The sequence below is a fragment of the Tachypleus tridentatus genome, chromosome 9 (assembly GCF_004210375.1).
Source record: "Tachypleus tridentatus isolate NWPU-2018 chromosome 9, ASM421037v1, whole genome shotgun sequence".
NCBI classification, from domain to species: Eukaryota; Metazoa; Arthropoda; class Merostomata; order Xiphosura; family Limulidae; genus Tachypleus; species Tachypleus tridentatus.
Window position 1 is genome coordinate 81,501,687 of NC_134833.1, and position 16,971 is coordinate 81,518,657.

General features: G+C 32.4%; 1 protein-coding gene across 1 annotated transcript; it reads left to right on the forward strand.

The window, feature by feature from the left end:
- Window positions 1–718: 718 nt before the first annotated feature.
- On the forward strand, window positions 719–14,776 carry LOC143227160 (uncharacterized). Its single transcript, XM_076458664.1, has 4 exons — window positions 719–867; window positions 10,582–10,654; window positions 13,323–13,486; window positions 14,042–14,776. Exons 1-4 carry the CDS (start codon window positions 865–867, stop codon window positions 14,753–14,755), a joined length of 954 nt encoding a protein of 317 aa, XP_076314779.1. The 5' UTR covers window positions 719–864; the 3' UTR covers window positions 14,756–14,776.
- Window positions 14,777–16,971: the final 2,195 nt, after the last annotated feature.

The window sequence follows — 16,971 nt, forward strand, 5'->3', positions numbered from 1 at the left end:
ATTATTCTTGTTGATTTCAAAGCTTCAGGTATAAGGTTTAAACAAATTGATTTTGAAAATGATCAATGTGGTTTATTATTGTTTATTTTATTTAGAGAAAAGTTATATACACCGTGCTGAATTGAACACCAGATTTTAGTGTTGCGCTTCTTCTGATTTACTGTTGACCTATTAGGAGGTTACACACTGATATACCATAACGATTTTGGCCCGGCATGGCCATATGGTTAAAGTGTTCGACTCGTAATCTGAGGGTCGCAGGTTCAAATCCCCGTTGCACCAGATATACTCGTCCTTTCAGTCATGGGTATCTTATAATGTGACAGTCGATCTCACTATTCGTTGGTAAAAGAGTGGCTTAAGAGTTGGCGGTGGGTGGTGACGACTAGCTGCTTTCCCTCTAGTTTTGCACTGCTAAATTAGGGACGGCTAGAGCAGATAGCCCTCATGTAGCTTTGCACGAAATTCAAAGGAAACAAAAACTATAACGATTTAACACTCATGTATTCACACGTAGTGAATAACTTTTTCTTAAGAAGAATCAATAAATAGATCAGTTATGTTTTTTAATCTCGACACTTCTTTTAATTTATGTGAACTTCACTCATATTACAAAACACAGAAAAAGTACCGCCCTCTAGTGTGACATCAGCGTCACGTGATTTAAAAGTTCTTCAGGAATATACCGAAAACGAAGATATTACTCCGTCACTTGACGTGCCGTTAGCGTCACGTAATATATATTTTGTGAGTCTAAAATATAAATCACTGACGGAAAGGTGTAGAAACAAGTTGAATCACAAATAGACAATCCAATATGAACATCAGCATTAATGACGGTGATGTGTCATATTCTTTTGTGCAATGGTAAGTTGAGTTAATTAACACTAATGTCTTCTATCTTATCTTTGTGACAATCAAAACTTGAAATCTAACTTAATGTACTTGGTATTACTTATTAACCAAAATATAAATGTATTCTTCAAACTAGACACAATTCGAAGTTTAAATCACTGTGTCAGATACAAGTAAGTACTTAAATCGGTTCACATAGCTCACAACATCTGGTGTTGTTGTTTTGATTTTTTTTTAAGTTCGCACAAAGCTACTCGAGGGCTATCTGTGCTAGCCGTCCCTAATTTAGTAGTGTAACTAGAGGGAAGGCAGCTAGTCATCACCACCCACCGCCAACTCTTGGGCTACTCTTTTACCAACGAATAGTGGGATTGAACGTAATATTATAACGCCTCCACTGCTGAAATGGCGAGCATGATGTTTTAAATTAAGCACAAAGCTGCACAATAGGCTATGTGTGCTCTGTCCACCACGGATATCGAAACCCGGTTTTTAGCGTTGTAAGTCCGCAGCCATACCGCTGAGCCACTGGGGGCCACAACATCTGTTATACCATTTCACCTAGCATAAAATAACATTTTCTTTAAATTGTCTCCAGATGAAAGTTGTTTTCACTTACAAATAAATCATAGATTTATTACAATCTTAATACAACTGGAATTGTAAGTTATAGGATGTATTTTTAGTGTTTTCACGTAGTTAGGTTTGAAAGTTAAGGAAAATATTTTCTACTGTATTGACATAGTAGAAGTGAAAATCATAGAAAAAATCTTTCGTTTCAGGTGAATTTGTAAGTTATATGTTATCTGTTGTTTCAAAATAGCCGCATTTATAAATGAATGGTACAATAAAGTTTAAATCCATTATTATGACACAACACTAAATTTATGTGAAAAAAAGTTTGACACTCTCACGTGTACTTTCTAGTCCAGCAACCATTGGGGGATGGTTAAACCATGAACAGCTATTTGCGTACTTCAGGCAATAGGAACAAAACTACCTTATTATATACAATTTGGAATTATGTAAAGTTTCAGATCCATTTATTGATGACATATTGTGATTAGCACGCTTAAACCATTTCATTAATAATTTAAATTATATGAAGACTAGTGTGTGTCACGTCACACTCGATTTCTTCGAAATAGGAGTCATTAAATCAAAATGCATTTATCCAGATATAATAGTTTGATTACTGGCTGCTCATTACAATTTTAGTGACGGGCGAGCAAGGAGGACGTGAAAGGGTGTGTGACATGAAACATTATAAGTGTGGTGAGTGTTGGTATAAAAACCCTAAAGTAAAGACGTGGTGTGAGATCACGTAGCCTAGAGTTAAGTGCATAAAATTTATTACAAAATAAAAATATTGATCTAATTTTAAACTTAAAAGGTTTCTAAGTTAAGTTATTTTCCATTAAGTCACCAACGTTTTCATTAAAAAACAACAAACATATTTAATCAACGGAAGCTCTAAATGAGAAATCAATAAAAAAATTGTTTTAGTTATGTTGTCTATACATTTGATTTTATACCTTCGGTACATAGACTAACAGCAATATCATGTTATACTTTTGTTGGTAAGTGACATAGCAAAAAGTAATTATTGGAACTAGTGTTACCAAAACGCACTGTCTTTTCGATATTTTAGAAGTCATTAATCTGAATTTTACCAGTAATTATTCTGTAAATGCGCCATATATTTATTTCATTAATTATCTTAGTTTTGGTTGGCTTACAAAGGAATTTACCAAAATTTGTCTATTTCGATTGCATTTTTCTGTTTCTTTGTTGGCCGAGTTTGATTTCTCAAAACTTATTTATTTCAGTTGTGAAATGTGAGGTTAAGATAAATGTATCTGTTCAAGCCATATCTCACGTAGTGAAACGATAAACCAACCATGAAGACCAAGGACATTTCCAAATAACTCAAGAATAAAGTGGTAAATAAGCAGATATTAGGAGAAGAGTACAATAACATTTCAAAGTTGCAGATTGTCTCTTTGAGTTCAGTGGAGTCCATCGTTAAAAAGTCACTACCCATATCAGGCAACTATTCCAAACTAAGCAGTCAAGAAAGCAGGAAACTAGTTATGGATGCCACTGTGAAACCACGAGCGACTTTGAAAGATTTGCGAAGTTTCAAGTCTGAAATGGAATTCAGACAATGTCCCGGTCCCTACACAAAAAATAATAATCTTAAATTTCACATAGAGTTTGCGATAAAGCATGTAAATTATATTATGTGGCAAACGGTTGTTTGGTCTGACAAAACAACACTGAATTTTTTATTTAAATTCAAAGCATTACATCTTGCGCAATTTCAACACAGCACATCATCCAGTCAACACCATCCCAACTGTCAAGCATGGCGGTGGCAACATTATGTTATGGGGATTCTTCTTATCAGCAGCGACTGGGAAGCTTGTCAAGATAAATGGGAAGATGAATGGTAAAAAGTACAGGCGAATCTTAGAGGAAAACCTGTTTGAGTCAGCTAAGAATATAATACTGGGTCAAAAATTCACATTTTATCAGGAAATTGACCCGAAACACAAGACAAACCACACTGGAATTGTTTCAGAAGAAGAAAATGAATGTTCTGGAGTGAACCAGTGAGCCCTGCCTTGAATACAATATAATATTTATCTCTAACAGATTTGTCAGAATTGGAGCACATCTTCTATAAAGAATAGGCAAAATTACACATTTATATTGTGTAAAGCTGAGAGTGACCTGTCCAAAAAGATACACAGGAGTAATTTCTGCCAAAGGTGCTTCCACCAAGTACTGGCTAAGTACTTATGCAATCAGCAAATTTCAGTTTAATATTTTGTCTGCAGGTTTTGCTGACATTCAACCTCGTTTACACATACCACTGTTAAGTTTGATCATAAGAGTTTTGAACCAAAACAAGCTCATTAGAAAATAGTTTACTTGTACTTCATCAAAATTTCACGTTATAAGTAAGGGGTGAATACTTTGCCAGAAAATTACCTCTTTTTACATTGGACAAAGCAAATTTTAAAACCAGTATGCCTTCAAACCATAGGAAACTAGTAAATCTCAAACTTTATTTTATTTATTACAGATATATTTTTGTATATTTGTTACAGAAATTTAATCTACCCATGAGCAGGCAGATAAAAAGAAGTATTTTTTGGTAATAAGTTAAGACTGCTTTAATAGAGCAGTAAGCAATAACATACCAAGTAGATGGTTACTTTTCACATATCATAAGTTTTCTAAATGATCTTTATTTATGCACATGGAAAACTATTTAGGTAAAGCCTAAGTCAGGTTATTTGAGCTAAAACAAACATTCATAACAATAATATTTCTTACGTTTTATCAAATTCTTCAAAATATTGAAGAACGATAAAGCACCTACAAACAACTAACAATGTGCCTCCAGAATGAAAGGAAATTTAAGTTTATTTAGCTTAATTATCACAAAACTGCACAATGGGCTAACTGAGCTGTGTTTACCACAAGAATCGAATCATGAATTTTGGTATTATAAGCTTTCCAGCTTACTGCTGCGCCTTCGTGGGTGAGAGAGCTAAGAAAACAGTTCTAAGTTCTAAAGTATGTTTGTTAGTGCCATCTAACGTGAGAATCATGAAATTATTAATATTTTATTTTATATGACACCCAACAACGTATACTTATTTTAAATGCACTTTAAAAATTCTACATCACGAGTCTCCTTTATAGAAATGCGTATTAATATATGTGTTCACACAAACATATATGAATAGAAAAAAAATGCATAAGTTATTTTAACCGTTAACATTTCACATTTTGATGCTAAATAAATTTCAAGATCACTGCTTTGAAAATTACATTCGATTCACCAGCCGAAATAATATAATTCACTGAAGTTCGCTCAGATTAGCCGAAAATATAACTGTCGTGAAATTCAAAGACATGAATAGTCAGCTCTGACATTTTGAATTCAGGAAACTTATAATTTCCGTTGCACTCTTTGTAAAAATGCATTATATTTCCGTTATTTATACTCGTAGCAGAATTATTTAATTATGGTGCTATATACACACATACATACGTATATATACACACACACACGACTCTTCCTTGTATTGCCTTGTTCCCTTCATAATCAACTACACAGCTAACTGTAGCATAATAGTAATAAGGTTAACCGTTTATTGAAAAAGACGTTCAGACAACCACATCCAACTGACGTGCTGCCATTGAACAAATACTAATGGCATTTTGTATTTTAATATCTAACGGGGCTATATGAGATTAAATTTTTGCATTTGAGTCATTTTATCAGGAAGTGCATAAAATGTATTAAAATAGTAAAAACATAGATTCAATTTTAAACTTAAATTATTTTTGAATTAAACTATTTTCAGTTAAATCATCAACTTTTTTCAGTAAAAAAAGAACTTTAATCAACGGAAACTCTGAATTAATAAATCAGTATATATTTCTTCTTCCTTAGTTGCTTATACTTTTCATTTTATACCTTCAGTACACAGACTGAGAACAAAGGAACTCAAATAAATATTAATAGGGTAGTCCCCCAGTGGCACAGGGGTATGTCTGCGGACTTATACGCTAAAAACCAGGTTTCGATACCTGCGGTGAGCAGAGTACAGATAGCCCATTGTGTAGTTTTGTGCTTAATTCTAAACAAATAATTAATGGGGTTTTGTTTTTTTAATATCTAACGGAGTTATATGAGATTAAACTTTTGTATTTCAGTTGAATTTTTATGTAACGTTATAACAGGAACGTTAGAAAAAACGTGTTCCATACTTTTCGACTGAGGGTATGTTATGGGGATGACTGTGAAATACCACTATTAAGTTTGATAAAAGCAGCAAGTCGCAATGGTTGTTGATTATTTGTTCTCTCTAGATTATTAGTTTGAAATTAGGAGTGGCTGATGCTGAATTAATTTTTAATATTTTGGAGTAGGTTAGATATTAAATTTATTGATGTACTGAGCAGTATCGAAAAATAAAGATTTGAAAACAAGTTAAGTTATACAATTGTTTTCTCTATTGATAAGGAAAACTCTTTTGACAGAATAAATCAGTATATTTATATTTCACGTAGTAACAGACAAGCAACGCTGCAGGATTTTTTAAGAGTGGTTTAACACCTCTAAAAGTATAAAGAAAAATATGGACGGCTAAGCTTATCACTAATGTAGATAAAAAATAAATAAATATAGATATATTTGTTTAGAAAAGATTCATATCATTGAAAAGTTACGCCCTTTGGCATTATACTGTTTAATAATCGCTTCTGGAAAAGAAGGCTCGTCATGGTTATGGCGCTCGACTAGTAAACTGATGGTCAAAGGTTCGAATTCCCGTCACACCAAACATGCTTGCCCTTTCAGCTGTGGGAGCGTTATAATGTTACAGTCAATTGCACTATTCGTTGATGAAAGAATAGCCCAAGAGTTGGTGATGACCAGCTGCCTTCCTTCTGGTCTTACACTACTAAGTTAGGGACGGCTAGCGCAGATAGCTCTCGTGTAACTTTGTGTGAGTTTAGAAAACAAACAAACTTGTCGGAAAAAATGGTGACATATATGCAACCCCAAGCCATAAGAGTAAACCCTAACGGTATTACGCTTCAAATTGTCACTAATTCGCATGAAATCAAGTACGTATATGCCAAACATGTGGCCCATTGCGTCTTAGTTTAGTTACAGGTTTAACTTGACAGTATTACGCTGTCGAACGGTCTTGAATTCGCTGTGAATTAAATATATATATATACACATACACACCAAACATGGCGCCCGTGGCTTCTTGGATTAGTCTTACGTTTGCTGTAACAGCACTTCACTGTTGAGTAGTCGCGAATTCATTGTGAATTAAATACACATGTACTTGGTCTAGATGTACTTCCACAAGTTTTCCGAAAGTGTTCTGTTTCGATAGTAAATAAAACCAAAATTCAGAGTAACAAATACTTTTATTTCTTTGTTTTGGAAGTTCATATGTCATACTGTGTTGTAACTTCCATAGTGCGTAAATCTTCTCGTGATTCATGGCATGCACACATTTTGCTGATATCACGACAGTACAAATTACAACCCAAAGTCGGATTGACTGTTGCAAAGCTTTAATAACCGGGCCATGGCAGGCCCTCGCTGTTGTGAATTAAATGTTTGTGTATGCTAAAGATGTCGTATACCTGTGGAGCCATGACCCAGTCTGATATTACCTTAGAAGGTATGCGCTTTTGATTGGTTGGAATATTGCTGTAAATCAAGTACATAGGTATTTAATACGTATTTCGTTGGTGGGGTTGCAACCCGTATATGTAATGACACGCCACTGTATTAACATATGTAAACTGGTATTTATGATGTGATTAACCCTTTCTGTAAAATGACTCACGGAAGAACTGTTTTTAAGTTCCCTAGTCTTTCACACGGAGGGAACTTCAACTGCCTCATTAGTTACTTTAATATGAAGTTTCACTCTTGCACCTTTCATGTGTGACTCAAAAGTTTCAAGTATTACCCTTTTTGATATTATGAAAATTATTTCAGATTCTATGAATTATTAATAGATGTCATACTGCAAGGAAGTTGAATAGAGCAAGAGCTGTTAATATTCTTAGAAGGAACTCAGTATTAACATTTATAACTGTTGACTTTGAACACTCTTTAATCATTTATTGGTAAAAGATACTCAACATGAATTATCATCAAATATATTTTTTATGTTTAAGTATATTTCTTTCTTATTACTTGGTCTTTGTTCATTTCAAACGCCTATGCATACGCACATACTAAGATTTACATTACTAAATGAAAACTTTCCAGACAGTCCTTTATGTTTCATAGACCACCAGATGTAAGAGACACTACGACCCAGTATCTTCTTTTTCTAAGAAAAACCATAAAATCATATTTTATACGAGTACAATATTTTATATTGTGACATAAATTGACTTTGGAACACGAAAATTTGATTTTTACCTTAACATTTCAGAAAAGCTGAATGGATTTTCTTACCACATGTCAGTTATTCGCTGCAATTGTCTTGTGTTACATTGTCTACAGTGGACTTGAATAGATAAAAGTGTATGAGGAATTATAAATGAGCAAAAGTAGAGAAAAAGAAACCAATAGATAAAACTAACAACGAACGTATAAATAGGACAGGAGGAGATAGATATATCTTTTTTAGGTTGCAATATTCTTTTGAAATATATTGAACTTTATGAATTTAGTCAGCCATTCGATTTCTTCAGCGAGTTATCTGGCACTATAGTTCTTGCTATGCAAGCCTACAACAGTGAAAATCATATTAATGTCTAAATAAAATTTACAAAGTAGCATAAAAAACAATTACGCTTTATTAATGGTTTTAGTGTAATTTTACGAATAGAATCCCTATAAGTTAATTTTTCTAAATTTTAAAGAATTTGCAGTTACATGTGACAAACACTAGGAGAAGTTGGAACAGTTTTCTTCATCCTTTAGAGCTAAAGAAATTCAATAAAGATATAATTTACCTCTTAAGACACAAAAATGTCACAAGTTTCCGTTGTATACAAAGTAGAAAAAATTGGTTCCTGATAAACTGTGTGGACGTAACTGGTTAAGTAATATACATTAAAGATATAATGGTGTTGATAAAATTCAGTGAAAGAGTAATTGGTTAACTGGCCACAAAAATTACGGATCATTTTCTGGAATAAAGAGACAAATATTTTATCACTAAGGGCGATAAGCACTTTGTTAAATGGACAAAAGATATGCACACTAGCTACGTTGAATAAAAGTAAATACAGCTCATTACTTGAGATATTAAGTACGTTCCATGAACTACAAACGTACAACATTGACTCGTGGGATAAAATACGAGTACTTTTATCTTCATGGACAAGATCTGGGATCAAAATGCGAGGAGAGGGAGAAAACGCCAGACTTAGTTGTTGTGTCTGTTTTGTGTATGCTTAAGTTCCATAGAAAACAAAGTGAAAACAATTGTTTCCCGTTATCTCATCGTACGTAATCTTGCCTATGATTAACTTTATATAGCATTAAAGATATGTATAATTTACTCCTTGGGATGAAAGGTGTAGCCAACTTTTGTTCCATTAGGATCAACAAATACAGAAAGACACAAAATCGTATTAAGAGATGAAGAAAACGGAGGTAAAGATGGTGAAAAGCAAAACAACAATAACAACAAAAAGTCAGTCAAACTTTAAGATACAAAAGCGAAGCGAAATCTAGGGTTACAACAGGATATAAAGACGTATCTGAGGTTTAAGGAAAATTAGACGTATGCTTTGAAACACAGTTTAGTTGTTAGGGGCAAACAAAAAATATAAAATAAAAATCCAAAGTATAATTTTGCAATGAGACACAAGTAGAAGTTATAATATATCAATGAGACACAAGTAGAAGACATAATCAACCAGTGAGACACAAAACGTATTACCTATTAATGTTTGTTTGTTTGTTTTGGAATTTCGCACAAAGCTACTCGAGGGCTATCTGTGCTAGCCGTCCCTAATTTAGCAGTGTAAGACTAGAGGGAAGGCAGCTAGTCATCACCACCCACCGCCAACTCTTGGGCTACTCTTTTACCAACGAAAAGTGGGATTCACCGTCACATTATAACGCCTCCACGGCTGGGAGGGCGAGCATGTTTGGCGCGATGCGGGCGCGAACCCGCGACCCTCGGATTACGAGTCGCACGCCTATTAATGAAACCCAAATAAAAGGTATAATCTACTAATGAGACACAAATAAAAGTCACAATTTAGTAGAAAAGACACAAATAAAATACGTAGCCTGGCATAAGAATGAAAGCCATTGCCTAGCAACGAGTGACGAAAGATGCAGCCTGACATCAGTAAAGAAATACAGTCCGAGACGCAGAAGTAAGGCGGTATCTAACAGTGAGATGCAAAATAATTTGGGATAATTTCACAATGAGACACAACGGAAAGTTATAGCGTAGAAATGAGACAAAATAAACGGCGTGGACAAAACACAAATACAAACTGTAACATGCTCTTGAGTGAAGAAAACAACAACAAAACAGATAACCTAAAGCTTGGACAAAAGATAAAGCAGATAATTCAGTCTTGAGGCGTAAAAGGAATGCCCAATGCAGCTGTCTTGCATTAAGAAAAGGTAAACTTAGTTCAGAGAAAAGTATGAGAAGAAAGCTGATTTTAAATGTTTAAAATGATTTTAAGATGATTAAGTTGATAATATACGACAATGCGTTGTGTCAGGAGGTTATAGAAGTTAGCGTAAAATATACTGCACTTAACACATGAATATGTTACATTTATAAATGATAAATGTTATTCGTATTTTATTTTTTGACCCGTGATTTTAAATTTGTTTTGAGCCCCTAGATTCGTAGAAGAAAATGAATTTCAATTTTCCAATTAACTTACTAATTGGAACTTGTATTGAAAGTTTAACTAACAAAGAAGTAAGCAAGATGAACAAGAACATTATGAACATAATATCGTATATAGAACTTTTGTTTTCCTCCAGTAATAAACTGTGTCTAAATTGACAAAGTAGAAACACCAGTAATGAGTATGTTACAGCGGTGTATTGAAAATGAATTGTAATGATGTTTTATTGTTCTTCAAGGTTTAGGTTTCTTTTATTTCACTTCAGCTATGGAATTTGTATACCTTTACTTTAGAAAAGTTGTTTTGACCTAACATTATTGTTTGTCATAGAATCATCTTTGTTCTGCTGTATTTGGCACAACGAGAATCCTACTTTATGCTTGGTTACTCGATGCTTCAAGAGGTAAGCATTTTTTACATTTTACTTAGGATGTTCTTATTTGTAGATTACAGTATGTAGCATAGGTTTGAAATATCAACTTTTAACCTGATGATGTTTTGACTCTGCCTTCGAGCTCTTGAAAGTTTAACATGATTATTATGCAATGAATAAATATTTCAAAGAAATAATAACTTCACGCTCAAAAAATTCTTATTGTGTTATCATATTTCTTACTTAGAAAGTTCTGTTACTTCGAAGTTTAAATCCGGAGAGAATAATAGTTAACTTATGGAAATCAGACAGCGCTATTGAACTAATTTAATTTATAGTTTGAACGATAAAAATCTACAAAATACTGGAAAACCAATGGATTTAAAACTGTTACAAAAACAAGTTAACTGCATGGGTTTGATGCTTTTTTTCACATTTTTCTTAATTCATCCAATAAGCTTTTACATGAATACCAGAACTCATCATTTGGCCTGAAAGATGAGAGACGAAAGATTACGTTAATGTTATTTCATTCGAATATACAGAGTTAGCGAGAAAGCAGAGAGTTATGTTCTCTCTCAGTGATGTCGAGAAAACCCACTTGTAGAGAAATATATAAGTAAAAACGGCTCGTTGTTCGCTCCCCTACGTAAAATAATTTCTCAACCCAAACAAGCCGTTTTTACATATATATGTTCTCTCTGTTCGGCCATAGAGTCTCTGGATAATGATCGAATGGTTATATGAAACGATGTTTTTCATATAGTATGATACATTAAGGGTTATGTTTTAAACGCCGAAATCAGGCAAAATATTTTGAAACCAATAAACCTAAGATATCTCGTAAAAACAAGTCAAATACAGATATTTTTTTTAACATATCTGATGTTTTAGGAGAAGAAGGCTATGCTTTGAGACACACTTTTGTCGTTAGGGGCAAAAAGAAAAAAGAAAGAAAAGAAAAACGCAAAGTATAATATTGCAATGAGACACAATAAAAAGGCATAGCTTAGCAATGAGACACAATAAAAAGGCATAGCTTAGCAATGAGACACAAATAAAAGGTATAATATAACAATGACACACAAATAAAAGGTATAATTTATTGATGTAGGCAAAATATTTTAAAATAAACAAGCCTAAGAAATATTGTAAAACAAATAAAATATAGATAAATATTTTTTAACATCCTTGTAACTTGTCCGTTGTGACTCGAAATCAGATGTATATAAAACATAACATTTGTGGAGTAGAATGCGGTAACTGAGATATAATATTTAGTTTTAAAAGTTTGTTCCTTTTATTCCATCCATATGAAACTATGCATATTTCTATACATGAATTATCCGTTTACAGTGGTTCCTGAGATCTCAAGATCAAGATAAACTATATAATTTAAACTTCGGATGGCTCAAGCGTTATGTCTTCTTTTGTGTTATATAGAATGTTTAGCTATTGAATAATTACCAGAAAGACTAACCATATATAGTCGTGAGTTTTATACATGGATTTATAATAACAGCAGAATATTTTAAAATATGAATTTGTTGTTTTAAAGTATAATTTTTTGTACCTTTTATTCCAATTGTTGTATATGATGTGTGTTCCCATGTTCGTTGAAAGTGTCTTTTAATGGTAGTTTTATAATTATAATTACGAATGAACACATGAATATTTAAATACATTATTCAGTAAGATTTTGTTACAAAATATTGCTTTGAACTTGTTATAATTATGAAATGTAGAGGGGGTATTTTGTGGAACTAAATTTAATTGAAAGAGCTTTAAGCCATCATCGGTTAATATAGTTTTAACCGTAGTATTAGTTAATAATCAGAGATTTTCGGTAAGACTAGATAGTCATCAGAGTTTAACAGTAAGATTAGCTATTAGTCAGAATTTTTGGTAAGATCAGTTTGTAATCAGTTTTAAGGTAAGATTGATTTCTAATTAAAGTGTAACGTTGAGAGTCAGTTACAATCAGGTTTTTGTAAGGTAATTTATTAGTCTTATGGTAGTATGGTAACTGTAATTTGGGGTATAGTATGCTTCTGATGTGAAAGCGTATACTAACTTATAAATCCTTTACTTTTAAACTTAATTTTCGAGCGGTTTAATGTTCCGGGCTGCAGTTAAGAAGGTTAATGTTTTTAGCTATTGTACACATATGAAAAGGAGTTATAACTGTTATAGTCTATCTTGTCATTTAGTGAAGAACAGTTGTATATATGGCGTGTTACTGACAAGTTTTCTCACTTCTATTTGGCAGTTTAATTCAGATTAGGGAAGCGACTGTTAAATCTTGGGGTCTCTCACCGTCCCTTAGCGCATGTGTCGAATAAAGTGCTGTTCAGATTTTAAACAGCAAACCTAACTTTTAATCACGAGTTGAAGAACAGTACAGATGTAGTGTTTCTAAAGTGAATTGTCGTCCAAGTGGATTATCGATAAATCGACATTCACTTTACACCGGGTAAAAGGCTTGAGGAGGTCACTGAGCGAAATAAGTGTTATTTTGCAGTAAGACAATTAGCATTATATCTTCAACTAGTATTGTATCTTTAATTAGTATTGTATCTTCAATTAGTATTGTGTCTTTAATTAGTATTGTATTTTCAATTAGTATTGTATCTTTAATTAGTATTGTATCTTCAATTAGTATTGTATCTTCAATTAGTATGGTATCTTTGTTTCCAAGGAGAACGAAATGAGTGTGAATATCCCTGGAGTGGAGATAGTGAAGCTTGCTTCTTCTTTTCCGAAACGATGAAATCATTTGACGAAGCAAAGCTTGACTGCCATAATCGAGGTGGATCCTTAGCAACCATAGAGAATGTTCATCAGTTAAAGTGGATAATTAGGGTAAACACTATTATCTTCTTCGTAAAGATGACTAAACGTTCATCAACGATAATCGAAGTAAGCACTATATCTCGCTTGCAATGATTAGAAAACGTTTATTGGCTTAAAACAGATAATCAGAATAAACAGTGATCACCAAAAAGTGTCTTAAAATATTTAATTATTACCGTTTTAGTTCTCATTATAAGCATCTATAGGTATTCTGGTAATTATTCGTGAGTCTTTAAATCATGTCCTAGATTGCAGTACAAAAGTGAATAAAATATCGTTGGCTCATGAAAAATTGATTGCTTTAAGGTAGTTCTGTTGTATTTAACTGCATGTAATCGTCTGGTTTAATTATAACCTCATATTTTGTTCATAGACATGATTATGAATCACACAGTTTATTTCAGTAAATGAAATTTTGTGTTAGTTTACTATTGGATTAAGGCAATAATCTTTAAGCAAATAAACTATGTGTACTAAAGATAGATGTGTAACCAATAAACAAGAACATTAGTTAATGAATGTAGCTTGCTGCTTTAATACTGAGTTGTTTAAGGGTTGTTTTAGGGTGTGCAGACACTTGGGGCAAACTTTCAGCCTCTACAGTGGTTAATTGGACTTTACCAGTACGATGATAATGACAACAACAAATACCGATGGCTTGATGGCAGTAGTTCAAGCTTCCGTTACTGGATGTCATCCCAACCAAATAATCAATACGAGCGCTGTGTTCAGATGGATGGCAGCGCCAATTTTAAATGGCGAGACGCATTATGTAACAAGAGGTCACTTTTTATATGTAAGAAATCATTGAAGAATGGCCAGAAAATAATAAAACACAGCAAACCGACAACGATGAAGATAAACAACAGGAAAATATCAACAAATAAGAATGTAACAGCAGTAAATGCTACCGAAGCGACAACTGGTTGGAAAACCAGTAATAAGAGAACGACATCAAATAAATGGACCACTATACAAGATAGAAAGAAACATAAAACAAGTACTATAAATAATTTGATAATTAGAAAAGATGGAGAGAAATATAGAAAAACTACAACAAGTTACTGGAAAACAACAACGTATGGAATGGAAACGTCAATGAACTATGAGAAAACAAAGGTAAATAACTGGAAAGGGACAAAGCCTCGGTGGAAACCAACGACATATGTTATGGAAACATCGATTAATTACGAAAAAACAAAGCGAAGTAACTGGAAAGTGACCAGGCCTGACTGGAAAATGACGACATATAGGCTGTCAGGTAGGAGGTTTTCCTAAAATTTTAAGCGTTATTTTTTGAACGGGTTCTTTTGGCAGCTGAAAAAAAAATGCTAAGTAGTTTTTTTGTAGGACGATTTGATAATTTCAGTTAAATGCAAAACAATATTATATTTGTTGCCTTTGAAAAATCGAGAGGAAATATGCTTTTACTTTTATTCTCTGGAAAATTTAAACATATATGTTTTAGTTTTGTTATTGCTTACATTCAAAGACTAGAATAACTAAACATTTAATACATTTCTAACTAAAATAATATTTTACTCATTTTTATATACAAGTTCAAAACACTCAGATTTTGTGTCTACATACAAACAGTATAAGCATTATTGTTGTTGTGTGCACCTGTTTAATCTTTTGCTATTGTTACACAGTAGTAATGAAGAAAATATCAAATAACTACATAAAAACGAATCAGTTTTTAAATGTTTCAGAGCAGATTATAGTCTAGTATTACGTGTTCTGGTTTGTAAAACTTGCTTCAAGAACCTAATACTTTAATATTATTTTACTATATAAGCGTCTTAAATTTGTATAGGAAATAATAACATTTAATCAGCCCTTCAATTCTTGGAATAAAACAATAAGAGTAAATTTGGTAGATTAATTTCGTAAACGTAAAATGAATATATTTAACTTTAGTTCGTTTCTACGTATCCCCTTAAAGTTTAAGTTTTTTCTAACCCACATTTTCAAACATATAGTGCCTTGAGTTTTTCCTTCAAGAATTTCAGTCTTTTAACAAAATGTAAAAACAATTTAGATAAACAATATTAATGCCGCGCTTAAATAAAGTGTGTTAAGTTATCTAACTTAAACTTCATTATTTGTTATTTTGTTTCCAAATAAAAATACCATAATGTTTGATACTTAAAAAGTGAATTTCAATTTTTAAATGAGAAATTTTATAGATGTCTTCCAAAGACGAGAAATGGTAAGTTTTTTTTAGTTATTTTTAACAGTTAAATTAGATCTGTTTTTCTTAAGTGAAAGATTGAAAATAGTGAGAAATTTTCGTCGTAGTTACAATTAGAAACAGTTAATTGGGCTAAAAAATTCAATGTACAAACAATGGGAGAGCTGGTGTATTTGTGTGGAATAAAGTTATGTGTATGGATTAGTGTGAAAGTAGATTAATTTTAGTGTGAAAGTAGATTAATAAGTATATTGTTATGGTATGTGTGTGTGTGAAGAAATCTAGATATTTTTACTCTTAAAAACATGAATTACTGTTTATGTGAATGGATTAGTGCATCAACAAATGTGAACACAACATGAAAATGGATTACTACAGAAATATAGTTAACTGAACTGAAGTAATAAGACGAATAATATATTTGTGAGTGACAAAGTGGATTGTAACGTATGAGGCTGAAAGTTAGATTGAAGAAACAGATCATTTACTGTTGGTTTAGAAAGAAATGTTTTACATGTTCCATACGTCACAAAGGATTTTGATTTTTGCAATGTTTATCTTATCTTCTGCATATATCAGGCAAGAATGAATCTGGAGAAATGTTTATAAAAGTATTTGTTTTCGACTTTTTTTTAGAATAGCTATAAACCAAAAAAACATTTCCAATGTGACAGCACAAAGCATTTATACTCGCAAAATAACATTCAGTGTATTGTCAATAAGTATAAACAAGTATTCCTAATGGAACTGAACAAAATATCCCATGAGATAGCTTGTTACGTCATAGACATTAAACAATAAAAAATTATTTAAGATATAAAGTCTTATTCCACATTGCTAAGAAATCTTACAGAAATACCAGATTATCAATTTTTTTATTTTCTCATAACCCCATTGGCAAATATGGGGGATTATATCACTAAATTTCCGGTTGTGATACCCACGTTTGACTCAGAAGAGATGACATTTTGTGTTGTTTAGGGCTTAGCAACAATATCAAAAGAAAGCACTCTTCTGATAACGAATTTCCACATAAAACAGTTTAGGACAATAAGCGACAGAATTACATGCTTCGAACACTTCGATGTTTATATTACACTGTAGTGTCTTATTAATTACCGCGTTCATTATGGTGACTTTAGTTTGTTTTTGTTTCTTACAATAAATTTAAAGTGATGTTTTAAGCTGGCAATCAGATACAATTTTTTTTAATACTGCAAGACCATAAAACTTAAAATATACCTATTAACGAGTTATTATTGAGGATTTTCTATTCTTTTCTCTGCTTCTTCTGTAATTC